Source organism: Hydra viridissima, unplaced genomic scaffold, assembly GCF_058129835.1.
Source record: "Hydra viridissima isolate aposymbiotic clone 2 unplaced genomic scaffold, HvirCarnegie_v1 scaffold_3, whole genome shotgun sequence".
NCBI classification, from domain to species: domain Eukaryota; kingdom Metazoa; phylum Cnidaria; class Hydrozoa; order Anthoathecata; family Hydridae; genus Hydra; species Hydra viridissima.
Genome location: NW_028324302.1, coordinates 5,843,898 through 5,861,581, shown reverse-complemented (window position 1 = coordinate 5,861,581; position 17,684 = coordinate 5,843,898). Strand labels below are relative to the sequence as shown.

Sequence of the window (17,684 nt, the reverse complement as noted above, 5' to 3'; positions counted from 1 at the left end):
AATATAAATCATGCTAGTTGACTCACTGTTGCGTTTGTAAATGTCACAGGCAGTTGTACCAAAATCATAGCAGAGACTAGTTAGTTTCATAGTTAATGTCTATGACCCTACATGGTTTCACATAAAATGTCATAGTGGATGTAAAGACAGATCAAAAAATTTTTTTCTTTATGAAGCAGTGCCAGTAACTCAAGAAGCCAGATTAAAATATTGTGTTTCCAGTACTGCTGAACAATATTTATTTTGCTCATGCTGAACATACTTTGATAGCTGCTGTTTGTGATGGTGATTTGGATGTTTGCAGGCAAGCAGTTAACTTCTGTTAGAAAAAGGTTTTGATATGTGCATTGGCTGTCAGATATGTTTATGTAATTGTTACCTTCTTAGGCTTATGTAATAATAGCACTTTTCTATGATTAAAATCTGGCAAGTGTTAATGTTTAGTAAAAAAATTAAATTAATTATTTTTTTAATTATGTTATGTAACAACTTTTTAATAGTGTTTCATTACTGCAACCAAACATTTATCACAATTTGACCCACCCTAATGTGTATACACACACATACTTACTTAGATATTTATTTTTACTTAGATATTTAATTTATGATTTTTAAACATTTTAACCACTGTATATTTCTGTTCAAGGCAGTGGCAGCTAGTGAAAATTTTGGTGAAAAAGTTCAAGCAGTTGCTTTGTATTTGTATCGTGCAAAGAAGGAGGATCATTTAAGTTTTGACAAAGGTGACATAATCAGTGTCCAACAGCAGCAAGATCAGTGGTGGTTTGGAGAATGCCAAGGACAGGTCCAATACCCTTATATTTAATTACAGAAAAAAGTTCTGTCAAGAAATAATTGTCGCTTTCATTAAATAAGTGTTTATCACTAATTGTTTGTTATTATAATTTTTATAGTAGCATGTATTTTAAAAGTGTTAAGGTTTTAATTTTTATGGGTTCTTTAGTAACTGGGATTATTTTTTTATTACAACAGTTGTCACATAATAATATTATGTAATATACATATATTTATGTATGTTATGTAATAATATTATGTAATATACATATATTTACTTATATTATGATAGTTATGTATATTTCAATTATTTCAGTTAAAAAGTATGACAGTTTGTATTACTTCAATGGACCAGTTTTTTTTTTTTTTTTCTTTTAGAGTGGGTGGTTTCCCAAATCTTATGTCAAGCCAATCGGTACTGAAACTAATTCATCACCTTCTAATGAGAAAAGTGTGACAATAGCTAATCCTAACAAAAATACTTCTGAGGAGAAAGCTGTGACTGTGCCTTCTACAGTTGAGAAAAGTATTTTTTAAATATATTTTCATGCATCTCTTTAATTTGTCTTTTTATACTTTTAAACTTTTAATAATTTTATTGGGTGAAAAATTTTTGCATTTTTGCTCAAAATTATCTTGTTATGTTATTACAAAACAGTTTCTTTAAATCAAATAATCAGGTGTTAAAAAAAAGTAATAAGAATTTTCCCTTTAATATTATAAATCAAATGTAACATAAATAAATACTAAAATCAGCTTAAGTTTTTAAGTTAAAAAGGAAAAATGTATTTAAAAAAGAAATGATTTTAGTGGTTTACTGTTTGAGGTTTACTAATATAATCTTAATATAAACTTATAAATTTTATTATACTAATCATGTTAATGTAAAACATCCCTGTTTATAAGCAAATACAAAGTTAAGTAAAAAATGCCATCAGTTAAGTAAAAAAATGCCATATACATTTTTTAGCAGTTGTAAGTCCTCTTAAGGAAAGCTTCATAAAATCTGTTTTAGACTGTGTTGCATTGTTCAGCTACAGTGGACAAGAGGGAGACTTAACATTTTCTGAAGGAGATATGATTGTAATCATTAATCAAGATGGGGAATGGTGGAATGGTTACTGTAATGGCGTGATTGGGATGTTTCCTGGAAATTATGTTCAAATTGAAGAGTCTAAAGTAAAAATAGATTTTTCTTTTAAGATGTTTTACAACTTTCTTATAATTTAACTACAATTTATTTATCTTTCGAAATTCTTATGGAGTTTCAATTCAATTTTAGATTTTAAAAAAACACGGAAAAACTAGGTTTTTATTTTTTTGGTTTAAGGCAACAGACTCTGACAAGCGGGAGTTAGCTTCAGTGATTACAAAGTATACTGCTGCTAATAATTATGAAGTGTCCTTGAATGTAGGTCAACTTGTTCACATTCACTTTATGAATCCTGGTGGTTGGTGGAAAGGTGAAGTTCAGGTAAATAGCGGTTTAAATTGTATTTAAACAAAATTTATTTTTAAAAAGTTATGTGATTTTGCAATTAGATTTTTGATATTGTTTTGTGTTTTTAATTTGTCTTGTTATCAGGTTGACAGGTTTCAAAATATAGTTATCTATTTATTTAATTTGCTCTAATTCTATAGAATTTAGTTGTTTAGTTGTAAAAGTTACATTTTGTGAAATTAACAAAATAAGAACTTATATTTGTAACAATAGATTAGAGGAAAAACTAAACCTATTGGCTGGTTTCCATCTGATAATGTAAAATTAAAATCTAAAGGTGATGTAAAATCTCAACCAAAAAACTTGTCACAGACACCAACTAAAGTTAGTCAAGTAAATGATTCTACAGAGGAAGACATGTACTCAGTTCCAGTGAAAAAAAAGGGTACTTATTTTGTTGTTTAAAATTTTTGAGTTAATTTTTAATTAAACTTATTTTTTTTTTATGTCAAGAACTCTATTTTGTAAATATAAAATAGACTAAACTTCTTTTAAGTCTTGTTTTTTTTGACATAGATCAATATAAACAAGTATTAGCAGTCTTTTCATATACGGCACAAAATGAGGATGAACTTACGTTTTGCAAAGGTAGCATGATTAATGTGTTAAGCAAAGATGGTGAATGGTGGAAAGGAGAGTTAGATGGCCAGATAGGTGTCTTTCCTTACAACTATGTGCAAGAGTTGCAAACTGATCTTTCAACCAGCCAGTGTAAGTAACACAAAGCCTTGCTTGTATAAGATATTTATGGATTAATAGTTTTGGTTCCATCCATGTTGAACTGAACTTTTGTTTGAGTTTTAAAATCAACAAGGAAAGAATAGTTTTTTGTTACATAAATTTATCTATTTTTTAATGTTGCAAATCGTACTATTTATGCACAGATAAAATTTTTTAAATATAAATTAGTTGTTACTTTGATGGGCTATTTAATGAAAGTCTGATAAATCTTTTTATTTTTGTATTTGTTTTTACTTTTAACTGTAAATCATTTATATATTTATTTAGATAAAGTAAAGTACTTTTTTTTTCTTTGTTATTTTGAATAATTGGTAATAAATTTCCTTTTGAAAGAAAGAATACTTTTCTTTGAAATAAAGAATACTTTAACATTTAAATAAATTTTTAAAGTTCTTGTTAGGTTTTTCACAGTTCAGTATTTTCATATTTGTTAAACATATTTGTATCAATCTGTCTTTTAAAATTTTCTCTGTGCTACTTTTGTTTGGTTTTGTTTTTCAACTATTTATTCTATGTGTTGATTTTATTTCCAGTAACCATGTATTCATTATTATATAAGTTTTCTCCTCTCAGCAATTTTTTGTCATCTCAGCAAAAATTTGTTCAAATTTCAAATTTCAGTTGAGTATAATACCATTCCTCTTCAGTTTGACTTAACTTTTGATTTTAAATGCAGCAATGGAAGAAATTATTTTTGCTGGGAGGGTAAAGTCTATATAATAATTATAGATTATGTAACTTACGTATTTATATTATCATAACATGAAATATTGTAAACTTTAAAGTTGTATTTGTCAAACAAACAAAAAAAAAATATCTTAAAGCAAATTGAATTTCTTCCATTTCTGCAAATTCCTATAGAAAACCCTTTTTCCTATAAAATTAAAGTTAAAAGTCTAAGTTTAAAGTATGATAAACATATATATAAATATAAGTAAATTAATACACACACACATTTCTTTTAGTTTTAACAAAATTATTTAAATAAAGAAATATCAGCATAATAATTTAACTAAGAGTAAAAAACTACACACCGAAATTATATATGAAGATATTAACAATCAATGTTATAAATTTTATATTTTTTTGTTCAAATAAAAGTAGTTGTGAGGTGAACAATAAGTGGAATTAATTTGATGCTGTACAACAGTTACAAAAATAAAGTAATGCTGTATAGCAATTACAAAGACCATTTAAGTTTAACTATTGCAATTTTTGTATTATTTTTTTTTAATTAGTTGAGAGACCTATTTTTATGTAGGGTCTGGATCATTTGATTCCACTTTACTGAAATCTATGTCAAGTGCTGAGCGGCAAAGACAGGTAAAAGTGTTCTTATAGTTTAAATTCAATTTTACGCTAAATCAAGTTTATCTACTGTTGCTTCTCATATACACTGTGTTGTTTATTATATTATTGTTTTTTTCTTTTTGCATTATCATTGATAAAAATATTATTCATATTAAAAAGTATGAGTTATATTTACATGTAAGGATGCTTCCATTATATAGAAGTGTTATCTAAGTTTAAAAGGGAAAATTATTTTTGACCTTTTTGTTTCTTGAATATCTGAAATACTTCAGAAAAAATAATATTTCATAAATTAATATAACTATGGAAATTATGTATAAAGTCATGTAAATTCTTAAAAAGTAATTAAACTGTTGTAATTAATGAAATCTTATAGAACAATTCAATGACTGGCAATCTAAAATCAGCAATTTTAAATAATGATATGGTTTCTAGTTTATTTTAATGAGTTAGCTTGAGTTGGACTGTAGTATAAATGTTTTTATAGAATCATATTTATGAACTAATCAACACTGAACAGGACTACATGAATGATCTCTCTTTAACATTAGAGGTAAACTTTTATCAGTTTCTAAATTCAGACACAAAAAACATTTTTAAGGATGGTATATTTTAATTTTTATACACTTAACAGAAAAATTAACACACCACTTATAAGTTCCGATTTATTTTGAAAAATATTATGTATTACCTGGATTTGTTAATTACAAAGATGATGCTTATTGTTATGCCTTTTGTATGTTGTATTCCCTATCCCTTATTCAATTTCCAAATTATAGCAGCTTTTCATAAGCAGCATGTTTTGCTGTAATTAAATCTCACTTCTAAAAGAAAAGTATGCATTGGGTTTAAATTGTTTTAACAGTAGAAAAGATAACTGTCATTTGAGCAACACATCTGTTTGCAATGCAGCATTCTAGGTGAAATTTAAGTCATGATGAATGTGTTGCAATTTTTTTAAAATATCTTTAACAGCTTGCACAAATCTTTTTATTGTTGATGGTGGATGTATGATTTCTCAACGATACATAGTAGACATTTTAGAAACTTTTGTGGTACCTTTTGCACCGTAAATGGAGATGGATTCCTTCTTATGCAGGATAATTCTAGACCACATACAGCACATAATTTTACTGAATATTAAATAATGTTAATATTGAAGTTTTGGAGTGGCCAGCTTGCAGTCCAGATATGAACTCAATAGAGCATCTTTGAGAAATAATGGGATGTTGTGTTAGAAGCCAACATCCACCACCTAACAGCCTAGACAAGCTGCAACAAAGTCTTATCCGTGTTTGGGAAGATATCCTACACACGAATATGAAACAATTAGATTTCTAATTGAAAGTATGCCACAGCACTATCAGGCTGTAATAACCTCAAGAGGTGGTAACATTAGTTATTGATAAGTCCAAATGTTTCAGTTTAAGCTGTTTTAGTGTGCATAACAATAATAATCATTTTACTTTATTTTGTTAAACAAACCATATTTTTGGTTTTAGTTTTTTTTTTTTCACCATCCTCAAAGTCAATTTTATTATTATCATTGGAATATTGACGACAATTAAAATAAATCAAAATGTATAAGTGGTGCGTTAATTTTGCGGTTAAGTGTATATTTTTCTTTATACTAATGTAAAATATTTTACGATGGGCTTTTTTTTTTTTTTTTTGAGTTTTCAGCACCTGTCACTTTGATGTAAATATAAATTATACTAAAATTTTTTTAATGTTTTTTGTTATCATTTGTTAGGTTTTTTACAACCCAATGGCAGAATCAAAGATGCTGAATGAGCATGAACTTCACACTGTTTTTATTAATTGGAAAGAACTCATAATGTGTAACATGAAGTTTCTTAAGTAAGGAGTAGTAGAGAAAGTGGTTCTTTTTTTTCTTTATACTGAATCTGCTTTTTCAGGGTAAGTAAAGAAATTATTAGGAAAGGAGTTTCAGGTATCTTGTTCATACAGTATTCTCTATAGATTCAAATATATTACAACACTGTGAAAGCAAACATTAATATAATACAGCACAACAAAATTTTAGTTGAGAAGTAAATTTATTGCACTGAGGAAGTTAATGTTTGTTTTATCTTTCTTATCTAGTTTTTGCTAATGTAAAATTTCCTTTTTGAAAAAATGAACATTTCTAACAGTATTTCAAAGAATAAAAGGATTTTGTTTTTCCTTTTTTTTTGTATGTTTTCTTAAATGACAAAAACTAATAATTGTTGTTTTGGTTCACACAGTATCAAACAAATGTCTTTTTTAAGGATCCTTTTTAATGAATTTTCCTCAAAAAATAACCTCTAGAATGTTGAAGATACTTTTTGAAATTTCGTTTTACCTAACAACCCTATAAAACTATATTTGTGGTATTTTTACTGTTAAAAACAAAGACCAAAGATTAGGGATTTGGTCTTATTTTTCTTATTTATGCTGAAGCTAAGAGAGAAATCATGGGCAACCCATATTGTTTGTTGTCTATCTGCAGAGAAGTAAGACATTTACAAAATGCCTACAGTTCGGTTTGAAAAGAAACTTTTTTTTGGCTAGACAAATACATGTAGGTTAAATTTAAAGTAACCATTTCAAGTCTTAAATTAGTCATAAGCTTGATTGCTTACCCTGAAAAGAATATTCACTAAACTGCAGCCATAACAAATAGCCTAAAAGATGATTGTTTAGGTGAAATAGGTTCTGACATAGATGAAATGTTTAAACAATCTTCATTTAAAGTTGTAACAGAACTATTGTAGTTAAGAGATCTCAATTTATCAAAGGATTATTCAAAATTTCAGCTAAAAGCTAGAATATTTGAGGGCCTTCAAATAAGATTGTTAATCAAGGATTCCCTGTTTATAAAATCAATTATTGAGGCTGGTGGTTGAAATGCCTTTGTAAGCATTCTTTCAAGGAGAAAACTGATTATTGCAAACAATTGTTGTTAAAAAATTATTTTTTTCGTTATACAGTAAGTAAATTTAGTGAAAATACAATTATAACAATACATTTACAAATTTAGTTTATTAAGTTCATGTTAACTACATGTAGAGCTAAAAGAGTGCAATGGTTGTTTGGAGGATTTTATTCTTATTTAACATTTAACCTGATGGCTGATGTATTTAAAGAATTACTGATTGACGAAGACCATGGTGATAAATCTGTCTTGTATAATAATGATGATTAATTTAATTATTTTTTTTAATTTAGAGCAATGCTTGTTCGTAAAAAAATGTCATCAACAGACAAAATTGAAGCTATTGGTGATATTCTTATAGAACAAGTAAATTTTGTTAAAATAAATTTTTCTTTATCATCTTTTCTCTATCATTTTTATCAATCTTTTTTTTTTTCTTCACTGGTGCTTTCAATAAATATTTTAAAATGTTGCAATTAGTATAACCATTATAAATCACAAAAAGGTCATCTCTCTTCTTTTTGGTTTCCATTAAAAGCTCTTCAGATCTTATAATTAGTCATAAGAAAAAATTTAATCTCTAAGAAGTGCCTCTTTATTTAAAAAAAGATAACAAGTGGTGACAAGAAAATGAGACTGCATTCAATTTAAATTTGCATGTACTAACCCTATTAGTTGTATAGATGTTGTGTGTATTTTGTTGCAAGTTTATTCTAGTTTTAGGTTAAAAAATAAATAAAAAAAGCAATTAAAATTCAACAATTGAAAATGAAAGTTAACAAATCTAAACAAGAGCTTCTTCGTGAATGTATGTATGGTTTTTACATGGACAATGGACAACATAGTAAATATTACACTTATTGTCGTTTTAAAGCAGAAAAAATGCTAAAAACAACCATATACCTTATAATTGAACTTGCAGAAAATGGAAATAAAAAGAAAGGTAGTGATCAGGTTGCTAAAAAAATGATAAAAAAGTGTATTACTAAGCTAAAGATCATATTTGACCACAAAGATAGTGTCTTAAGAGGAAAGTTTTGGGTAATTAGTCTTTTATTTGCAAAACATTAAAGAAACACACAGATGTTAAATGCAAAAAAATAAAAGATAAAAAAAAAGAACAAAGATTCCATTAAGAATAGTTTAAAAAATGCTAAATTTCAAAGCAGTTGCTTATTTGAAAAATGTAAAAATCCTGATTGGATAATTGATGATGAATCTTATTTCACTTTAAAGTACAGTACTGTTGTGAAGTATTTCAGGCAAAATAACGTCAATTTTGTTGAAAAGGAAGATAACCCTCTCAATGTACCTGAACACAGGACTATTTTTAAAGACTTTTGGTCTGAATATACAAAAAGAAGTATACAAGACAACTGGCAAGCAGAAACTATTGCTCAACTTGGCTATAGAATAAGCTATTGTTTGAATAAGATTTACTTTATTGCTATACACCATCTCTTTTACCATCGGTAAAAGGTCGAATTAATGATATTCGTAGAAATGGAGTTATAGAAGATAAATAAATATATATTTTGAAAGTTGGAGAAATTCTCTACTTAATGCTTTTTTAATTTGAAAAAAATCTTTTAAAATGAAGGAGTTATGCCATTTTAAATGCAGTCTCAATTTTTTTCATCACCTGTTGTTTTTGAAAAAATTTAAATACTTTATTATTTTTGTAAAGGTGAAAACCTCTTTTGCTTTAAATAACTTAATAGTTGCTGTTAACAACCTTTTTTTCATACTAGTTGCCTCATTTCAGTCCATATATACGTTTCTGTAGTTGCATGTCAAAAGCATGCCGCCTTCTTCAAGATAAAGTTGAAAGAGATCCCGAATTCAAGCAATTTGAAAAGGTAGACTGTTTTTATACTGCACTTTTAAAAAATTTAAAGTAGTTTTTAAATTTATGACAACTTTTTTACTCATCTTGTTTAGAAATGTGCTGGTGACAGTCGTCTAAAACAAAATTTATCTTTGAGTAGTTATTTGTTAAAGCCTTTGCAACGCATCACTAAATATCCATTAATTATTTTAGGGGTAAGTTAGTTGTAGAATGCTATTGTTTAACTTTTATTGTTATACAGCAACACCACTAAGTCAAGTGATGTTAAAAAATGTTTTGATATCATTTATGCTTTATAACTCATGAACAGAACAATATTATGATTTTGTTTGATTTTATTAAAAAGTAATTGATAACTCATCAGTTTCTCAATTAAACTTGAAGTTAGTTGAGTATTGATATGTAAAAATTTATCATCTTTTATATTGAGTAATGAACTGTGCATTTATTTTAATGCTCTAAAGTTGAGGGAAACCAAAAGTAAAAGATTTTTGATTTATATAAGACTCTTTGAAAAAACATTATCTGAAGCTAGTTCTGCGTATGTTACTTTCAAAAGCTTGGTCAAAAAAATTACAAACATTTTATTAGATATACTGTTATCTGATTCTAATTTAGAAAGAATATAGTCAAACAGTTTCTTACATCATTTGTTTATTTTCTCAAATTATTTTTCTTTATAGATTCTAAAGTATACTCCAGAAGATCATTACGATCGTGCAAACCTTCTAGTTTCACATGAAAAAGCAGAGGAATTGTGCTCTCAGGTAAAGAAATTTCTTTTTTTGTCTCTGTTTCTGTTATTATGTTATTTTACTGTTATTACTTTATGTGTTTTGTTTTTCTATGTTTAATTTGAGTTTTTATTGGGAGTTAAACTTTAATTTCATATCCCTGTATATATGCTATATGTAAAAAAAAAAAAATGCTTATATATGTAAAAAATCATTAATATATGTAAAAAATCAATAAATGCTTTTATAAACTTCAAATTGATCACATTCTTTATCTTCAGAAATATAAATTGTTGAAATAAGTATCTTCTTTAATGCAATACTTAGAAAAAATAAAATATTTTTAGAAAAGAATATAGTAATGATTGATGGTTTCATATTTGTTAAATTAAGATGTGAAGCTGTGGCAACAAGAAATCTAGTTTTTGGTGAAACCAAAATTTACAACTGTGAAAATGATTCAATAGTTTTGAAATATTTGCCATTCTCAATTGAATCTTACATCTAGCTTCTGCTGCTTTATCTTTAGCTATAAAAAGAAACTAACTTTGCAATGCAACTAGATTTCCCAGTTCACTGATTTCATAGTTAATGGAAAAGATTTCTGCGATGAGTTTCATAAAATAAATACTGGTATCAATCTTTGTCCTGTGTAAAAACAGTAAATATTTAAAGTAAACAAAAATGTAGTAAAATCTTGAAAATTTGTAAGTTTCAAATTTGTTAGACTAGTAAAAATGCAAGAAGTACATAATAAAAAGCAAGGATCACAATGCAAAAAGTAAAAATAAACATCCTAAGAGTTTCTAAACATGTGGCACAAAGTTTAGAACAGGAGATGTTATCTCAAGTGCCTAATTTTACAAACAATCTGCTATAAATCTATCCTCATAGAAATCTATCCTCATAGAAATCTATCCTTATAGAAATCTATCCTCATAGAAATCTATCCTCATAGAAATCTATCCTCATAGAAATCTATCCTCATAGAAATCTATCCTCATAGAAATCTATCCTCATAGAAATCTATCCTCATAGAAATCTATCCTCATAGAAATCTATCCTCATAGAAATCTCCTGGTAGATTGATCTTTTGTTTGATTTTCAATTGATGAGTTTTGTAATTAACAAAAAAAACAGTTGTTAATTTATTTAAAACTAAAGTGTTTTTATACTAAATTTAACTTTTGAAATTTGTTCCCTTTATTTTTTATTTTTGACTACAGAATTCGTATATTCAGTTTGAGATTGATGTATATAAGAGTACTTTGTGATAAAAATTTTTCATTTATATAGGTAAATGAAGCTGTGCGTTCACAGGAAAACTCAAACCGTCTAGAGTGGTTGCAAGAGAGAGTTAATCTTGAAGGGCTTGAAGAGGTAGACACTGAATCTTAAAAAATATTCAACAAAGCAGTTGTAAATGTATGCTTCAAAATAAAGTTTTTAAATTAAATTTGCCAAATATTGATATATATGCATATGTAAATATTGATATGCTCAGAAAGGAATAAGTTTTTAAGAAGCTAATTTAGAAGTATTTTATATTATGCTAATATTATTAAAAGAAAGAAAATCCATATCTGGCAAGTGGAAACTGGGTTGTTATCAACAAAAACACATATTTAGTTTTAGTTTGAAACCAGGAGTATAAGTATCAAGAAGCCATAACACAGATATGATAGCAACTTTCTACAGTTGTTTTTGCCCAGGCTTTTTTAACCAGATTATGTATTGTATTTATACTACTGAAGCCTAGTATATAAAACTTAAATTCAAGTTATAATTTTTAAATTTACTTAAAGAGAGTTGTTACTGTTATAACAACTTTTCTTATTTTAAAATAAGAAAAGTTGTTACAAAGTAACAACTCTCATAATTGTTTGGAAGGTCAGTATTTTTTGATAGGTTAGTAATATTTTTTAGCTCAGTATTAGGGTAGGTCAGTATTATGGTAGCTCAATATTACATGCCTAAACATAAAAGTACATTTGATAAACTTCTTACAAAATGATGATTGTTATTTGTTTATTGTTGTTGTTATTATTTATGTTTTTTTCATGTAGAATTTGGTATTCAACTCTCAAACAAACTGCTTAGGTCAGCGGAAATATCTTTTCCATGGCATCCTATACAAAGTAATTTGCTTTTTTTGTTGTATTCTATATATTTGCTACTCTGATGTAAATTGAAACAGTAATTGATAGTTAAAATTCTTGATCTTAAAAGTAATTGGGTCTTATTTTTATCTAAATGAAAATAAATAGTGTTTTGTAGTGACTTTATATGCCAGCATATAAAATCAGATTTTAAGCTGTTTAGAATCAGCTAAAAAAATGACCTTGACTTATATGTCAAGTTAAGTTTACAATGTATAAGTTAAAATCATTTTTTTAAACTATTCTAATAGTTTCAAAGTTTTGACTTATACACTGGTATACATGGTCTCCAGTTTTTCTCAATTTGCAGATAAAATAGGATAAAAAAAACTAAGTACTTTTTGTAACAGACTGGAATTACTTGTGTTACTCAAAAATGCTTTTTTTGTGACTTAGCTAGTGGTTTAGTGGTGGTTTTACACTTATTATTACTATATTTGTAAATGAACTGTATCAACTCCATTAATGTAACCTAAACCAAAAATAGTTCTTAAACCTGTTTTTTTTTTTTTTACCATTCTATTTATATAGTAATAATAGGTGCTGTGCTTACTACACTGGCCAAATTAAATGTAGCTGAAATGAAAATAATGGCCATGTTCATGTTATATTAGTTTATGGTGGTTGCACTAATAATGGTATACCTCTTATGAGAGAGTTGACTGCAAGGTATTTGTTAGGAAATTTTGGTTACTGCAACGACCAAACTTTCTTTAAAAATTTGTAAAGAAATTTGCCAAAAATTACTAAATGAAATTTTTTTAATAAAAATATTTAAAATTAAATTATTTCGAATAAAATTACAATGATGTATTTGTAAACATTTGGTCATCAGTGATTAATGATTTGTCAGAAGTGAATTATTGATAATAGTCACCAATAAATTAACGGTGAATTAGTGAGTATTTTGCACTTAATACTTATTTTTAGTGTTGATTGGTTGTATAATTGATGGTGTATTTGTAAACATTGGTTGCCAGAACTTGAATGACATTTTTAAAATATATAATTTACATATATCTTCTTTAAATGGTATTATGTACTCACTGAATGTTGTAGTCTGATGAGAATTTTCTTATCAACCTTGCTGGTTAGAATTCCAGCTTTTCTAAACTAATCTGCAATAAAGCTGATATTCATGTCTTTGGCTTCATGTTGTTTTCTAACTGTCTATAAGGTGTAAAAGTTTACATTTTAAATCTTATTCTTATTTTTACTAAATGTACCTTCATATAGATTGGACATGAAATATTTTTGTGCATTTAGTATCTGCTTCAACCAGTACAAGCTTTGAGTTTTTTGCTGCTTATTTTATCATTTATCTTAGAAAAAAAATGTTATTAAAGGTTAAACTGTAACATAGTTTAAGCATTAATAACATAATTTATTTTTTAATAACATAATTTAATTTTCAATAACATAATTAAACTTTTAATAACATAATTTAATTTTTAATAACATAATTAAACTTTTAATAACATAATTTAATTTTTAATAACATAATTTAACTTTTAAGAACATACTTTAACTTTTAAGAACATAGTTTAACCTTTAATATAGGGCATCCTAATCTAACCTGTGGATTAGCTTCTCTTTCTCTCATAAACCTCTTTTTTTACAATTAGATGCTAAATTTAAGTGGTAAATCTGAAGGGCTGAACTAAGTACAGGATTCTCAAAAAAATTTACAAGTTTTAAAAACTTAAAAAGTTTATAAAAAGTTTAGAAAGTTTGACCATGTCAAATACTCAGTTTCAAAGTTGTGTTAACATTTGTAGCTGCTTTTTTGATGGGATTTCAGTTTGTACTTTAAGTCTTTTAACAACCTTTTTATTTTTACAAGGTTTCAAAAAGAAATGCAAATATGTAATGTATTGTGGTTAATGTACAGCTAAATAAATATCATTATAGCCTATTAGTTTAGTACAAGTAGAGTTGAATGATCTAATAACAGATCTGGAATCAAAGTATTAAATCAAGAAAATTTAGATTTTTTTGAAAACTATAATAACAATAGTAAAACATTTAATTATCTCTAACATTTATATTGGATAATTGAATGTGCATAGCGTTAGATGATGCTGACAAGAGTTATTCTATTTGTATTGTATTTTAGGCATAGTTGTCTTAAACTGTTCCTAAATACAATGCAATACAAAAAAATGTTGTTTTGAAATCAGAAGGTTGCTTACAACTTCATGCCCAGTGTTCAAACTTTGATTTATTTTCTGATTTCACAAAGGTCAGAATTGATTTTGTTTAGTTTAGCATATCCAAAATTATATACTGTTTCATATTGATTCAAGTTTATATATCGATTCATATGCATTATTACAATTACAAGAGAAACTAAATACACATTAAAAAGTAAAAAAATTTTGTCACCATATCTATTGAGAAATTTTGTCACCATATCTATTGAGAAATTTTGTCACCATATCTATTGAGAAATTTACTACTTCTTTTTTTCTAAATAATGTTTCTCAAGTAACAAACATTTTTCTCTTTTTTACATCAAAATTATCATACTTTAGAGTTTTTCAATAAAAAAAACTCTTAAAATATTTGTTAAAAATGATGTTTTTGTGGTCTAAATCTTTAGTAATAATTATTATCAGATTTATTGTTTTTCTTTAGTTTGAGTTTCAACAACCCTAAATGACAAGCATGACAAAAAAATTCAAGCAATGTTTTATTTTTAAAAAAAGTTATTTATATTTAGCTCAAATTTTTGTTTGAGTACTTTTTTTTTTTTGTTGAAAAGCAATCTGCACCATTTTATTGAATTGGCACATTAAAACATAAAGTGGTTTTCAATAAATTTTAGTGGTATGACCTGTACAAAAATCTTAAAATGTTAATTGTAAATATTAACATTAGTTGTAAATATTATCTTAATTAAGCTTTTAAAGTTGACAAAAATCTGATTAAAGCAAAAAGAAAGGAAGACAAAATTTATTCAGATTTAATGATTTTACCATGAAAATTAAGATTTATTATTTAGTTTGTAAATTATCCAAAGCTTCCAAGAAGTTCCTACATATTTTCATCCTGTGTTCTTGACCTATGGATTTATAGTGCATATGTAACAACTTTTAAGTTATGTATTGATTTTTAAGGTGCTTGTTAGGATTATTAGAGCAAAAATCAGAGCAAATTGTTAGGATTATCAGAGCAAGTTTGTAAAGTTCTGATATCCTTTTCAAAATGTTGATTTGTAAAAAAAAAGTTTACTAAATTTCTTTAAATATCTCAAAGCAACAAAAAATAATTACAAGTTTATAAAAATCTTGACACCAAGTAATACAAGTAAATACTGATGCTTTTTGTTCCAATATGTTGGTTGAACTTCATTTAACCATCAAATTGACAAGTTTTCAGCAAAATTAGCAGGTCAACTAAAAAAAAATCAACTAAATCATGTTTCCTACTTAAACCCTTTTTTATGATCCTACCTTAAGATCATCACTGTTTGTTTGTTAAGTTATGAAATCAACAGTTTTCTGTCCTTACAAGTTTATGATCCTATCTTAAGATCATCACTGTTTGTTTATTAAGTTATGAAATCAACAGTTTTCCGTCCTTACAAGTTTCACCTAGATTAATCCAATATCATTTTTGTAACTAAAGTTGCTTGCAAAGCGTCCTGTGTTGGGCACAGGTGTTCCACTTAGGATGTATAGCAGAGGAAAATTTAAGATAAGCATATTCTTACTTTTTTGAAAAAACCTCTTTAATATTGGATAAAAGCTTATTTAAAAGTTTATATAAAGTCAATTGGTCACATACAGTGCTGTGGCTAGAGTCTCCCAAACCTTTGCCCTTGGAGGCCTAAAAGAAATAGGACTTGTTAAAAAATGTTTTACATTCAAATATTTCATAAATTTAATATCTTTACAACTTTAGTATTTGGTTTTATTAATTATTATGGTTAAATCCTCAATTATTTTCTAAAGTTAGTGGATCAAAAAATGTAGCATGCATAAGATGCCAAAGTTTGATCCTGGTCAGCAATTTGCATTCAAAATAAAGTTCACATACATCTTTTACAAATGGTGTAAATTTTTTAATATTTTAAAGTAACAAATATGAATTCACTACAGAAACATACCAGAAATTATCAACAGAGTCACTACAATGCTTTCTAGATAAAGATATATAAAATCTAAAATAATTCATTAAAAAAAAATACCCAATTTAATTAAATATATAAATTATATTTTTATAAATAGATATATACTCTGATTTGACAAGTTTTATCAAGGAAAGTTTGCAAAAATTAAATATCATCATGTTTTAAAAATTAGATGTGTTTTGAAAATTGTTACACCAACCTTGGAATCAACCTTAAAAAATATTCAAGAATAATCTAAAATTAGATATTGTTAAACAGTTTTACATAAAGAAATTATCATAAAAATTTATCTTTTTTTTTTTTTTGCTTAGCATAAAAGCAACAAAGAGCTGAGAGTGTTTCTCTTTAACGACTTCTTGTTGTTATGTCGTCTCCAAACTACACACTTTCAATCTAAGCCATTGCTTACTGTCTTCCATCCAGATAGTGGAATGCAGTTTACTATCTATAAAAAGGTACTTTTTTTGTTTGTTTTTTTGTTATAAATTAGTTTTATCAGTTTTAGTTTCTTTTAAATTTTTTCACAGTGTATCATATCATTTTCATAGTCCTGAATTTATATCCTATCTTTTGATTTATCTAATGCTCTTAGGCTATCTTTTTAAATGAAATCATTGTAAAGTTGCCTAGTGATCCAGAAGGTTCGTTTGATGTTTTGTTGAAGTTTGTTCTTTTTGTTTATGTTAATTATTTTTATTATAAATTGTTGTTATTTTATCTTAATTGTTAATGGAACTTTACTCATTGTGATTTTAGTAAATGACACACTATTTCATCTCTCTCACATTGATCGTGTTTATTCATTCCGTGCTGCAAATAAGATAGAAAGGTAATTTTTTAATGCAAAAATGTTTTATTTTTAATAGTAGATATGTAAACTGCTTATCTATAATTAAAATAAAACTGCCTAACTCTATTTTCATTCAGAAAAATTTAAGAAATTTTAAAAATAAATTTTAAAAGTAAACTAGTTCTAATTTTTATTTTTCAGAAACACTTGGGTAAATAAAATTCAACAAGCATCTCAGATTTTTATTGAAACTGAGCGAGACAAGCGAAGTAAAGTCAGCCGAGGTACATTTTAATCACAGAATAAAATCCTATTAGTTGTATCATAAACAAGGTACTGGAGGTTATTAAGGCCCACTTAACAAACTTAGTTTTCTATACCTAAAAAATGTAACTTTTTTCATTAATATGCCAAAGTACAATCATTTCTAATTAAATGTTTTTTTTATTAAATAAGTTATAACAATTTGTTACTAGTTTTTAAAAAGTAGCTGATTTTTCGTCAAATCTACTCTAAATTTTTCACATATTCTAACAACTTGTGGCTTTAACACTATAAAAACAAGACAGTAAAAATAACTCCCTTCTGTGACTTCTTTTTTAAATAAAAGAGTTGCATTGATTAATGGGTTCTACAGAGTTAAAAGTCATTTTTGACCTAAACAGATGGATAAAATGGACCAGAGTCTCTATTATACATTACCTGGAAAAAATATTTCCATATTTATTTTTGTCAAATTGTCAGTTTTG

The 17,684-nt window shown here is 26.4% G+C and overlaps 1 protein-coding gene across 2 annotated transcripts in view; it reads left to right on the top strand.

The window, feature by feature from the left end:
* The window catches only part of LOC145180621 (intersectin-1-like), a 45,143-nt gene that overhangs the window by 22,638 nt on the left and 4,821 nt on the right, over positions 1-17,684 (top strand). For both annotated transcript variants that reach the window (XM_090080774.1, XM_090080773.1), the window contains 19 exons: positions 647-805; positions 1,174-1,321; positions 1,811-1,974; positions 2,126-2,269; positions 2,510-2,681; positions 2,813-3,007; positions 4,299-4,360; positions 4,836-4,901; positions 6,102-6,208; positions 7,562-7,634; positions 9,020-9,127; positions 9,210-9,311; positions 9,801-9,884; positions 11,148-11,231; positions 11,918-11,989; positions 16,457-16,600; positions 16,738-16,786; positions 16,902-16,974; positions 17,137-17,219. In XM_090080774.1, coding sequence (XP_089936900.1) covers positions 647-805; positions 1,174-1,321; positions 1,811-1,974; positions 2,126-2,269; positions 2,510-2,681; positions 2,813-3,007; positions 4,299-4,360; positions 4,836-4,901; positions 6,102-6,208; positions 7,562-7,634; positions 9,020-9,127; positions 9,210-9,311; positions 9,801-9,884; positions 11,148-11,231; positions 11,918-11,989; positions 16,457-16,600; positions 16,738-16,786; positions 16,902-16,974; positions 17,137-17,219 — 2,089 coding nt within the window. The remainder of the gene's footprint in view (positions 1-646; positions 806-1,173; positions 1,322-1,810; positions 1,975-2,125; positions 2,270-2,509; positions 2,682-2,812; positions 3,008-4,298; positions 4,361-4,835; positions 4,902-6,101; positions 6,209-7,561; positions 7,635-9,019; positions 9,128-9,209; positions 9,312-9,800; positions 9,885-11,147; positions 11,232-11,917; positions 11,990-16,456; positions 16,601-16,737; positions 16,787-16,901; positions 16,975-17,136; positions 17,220-17,684) is intronic.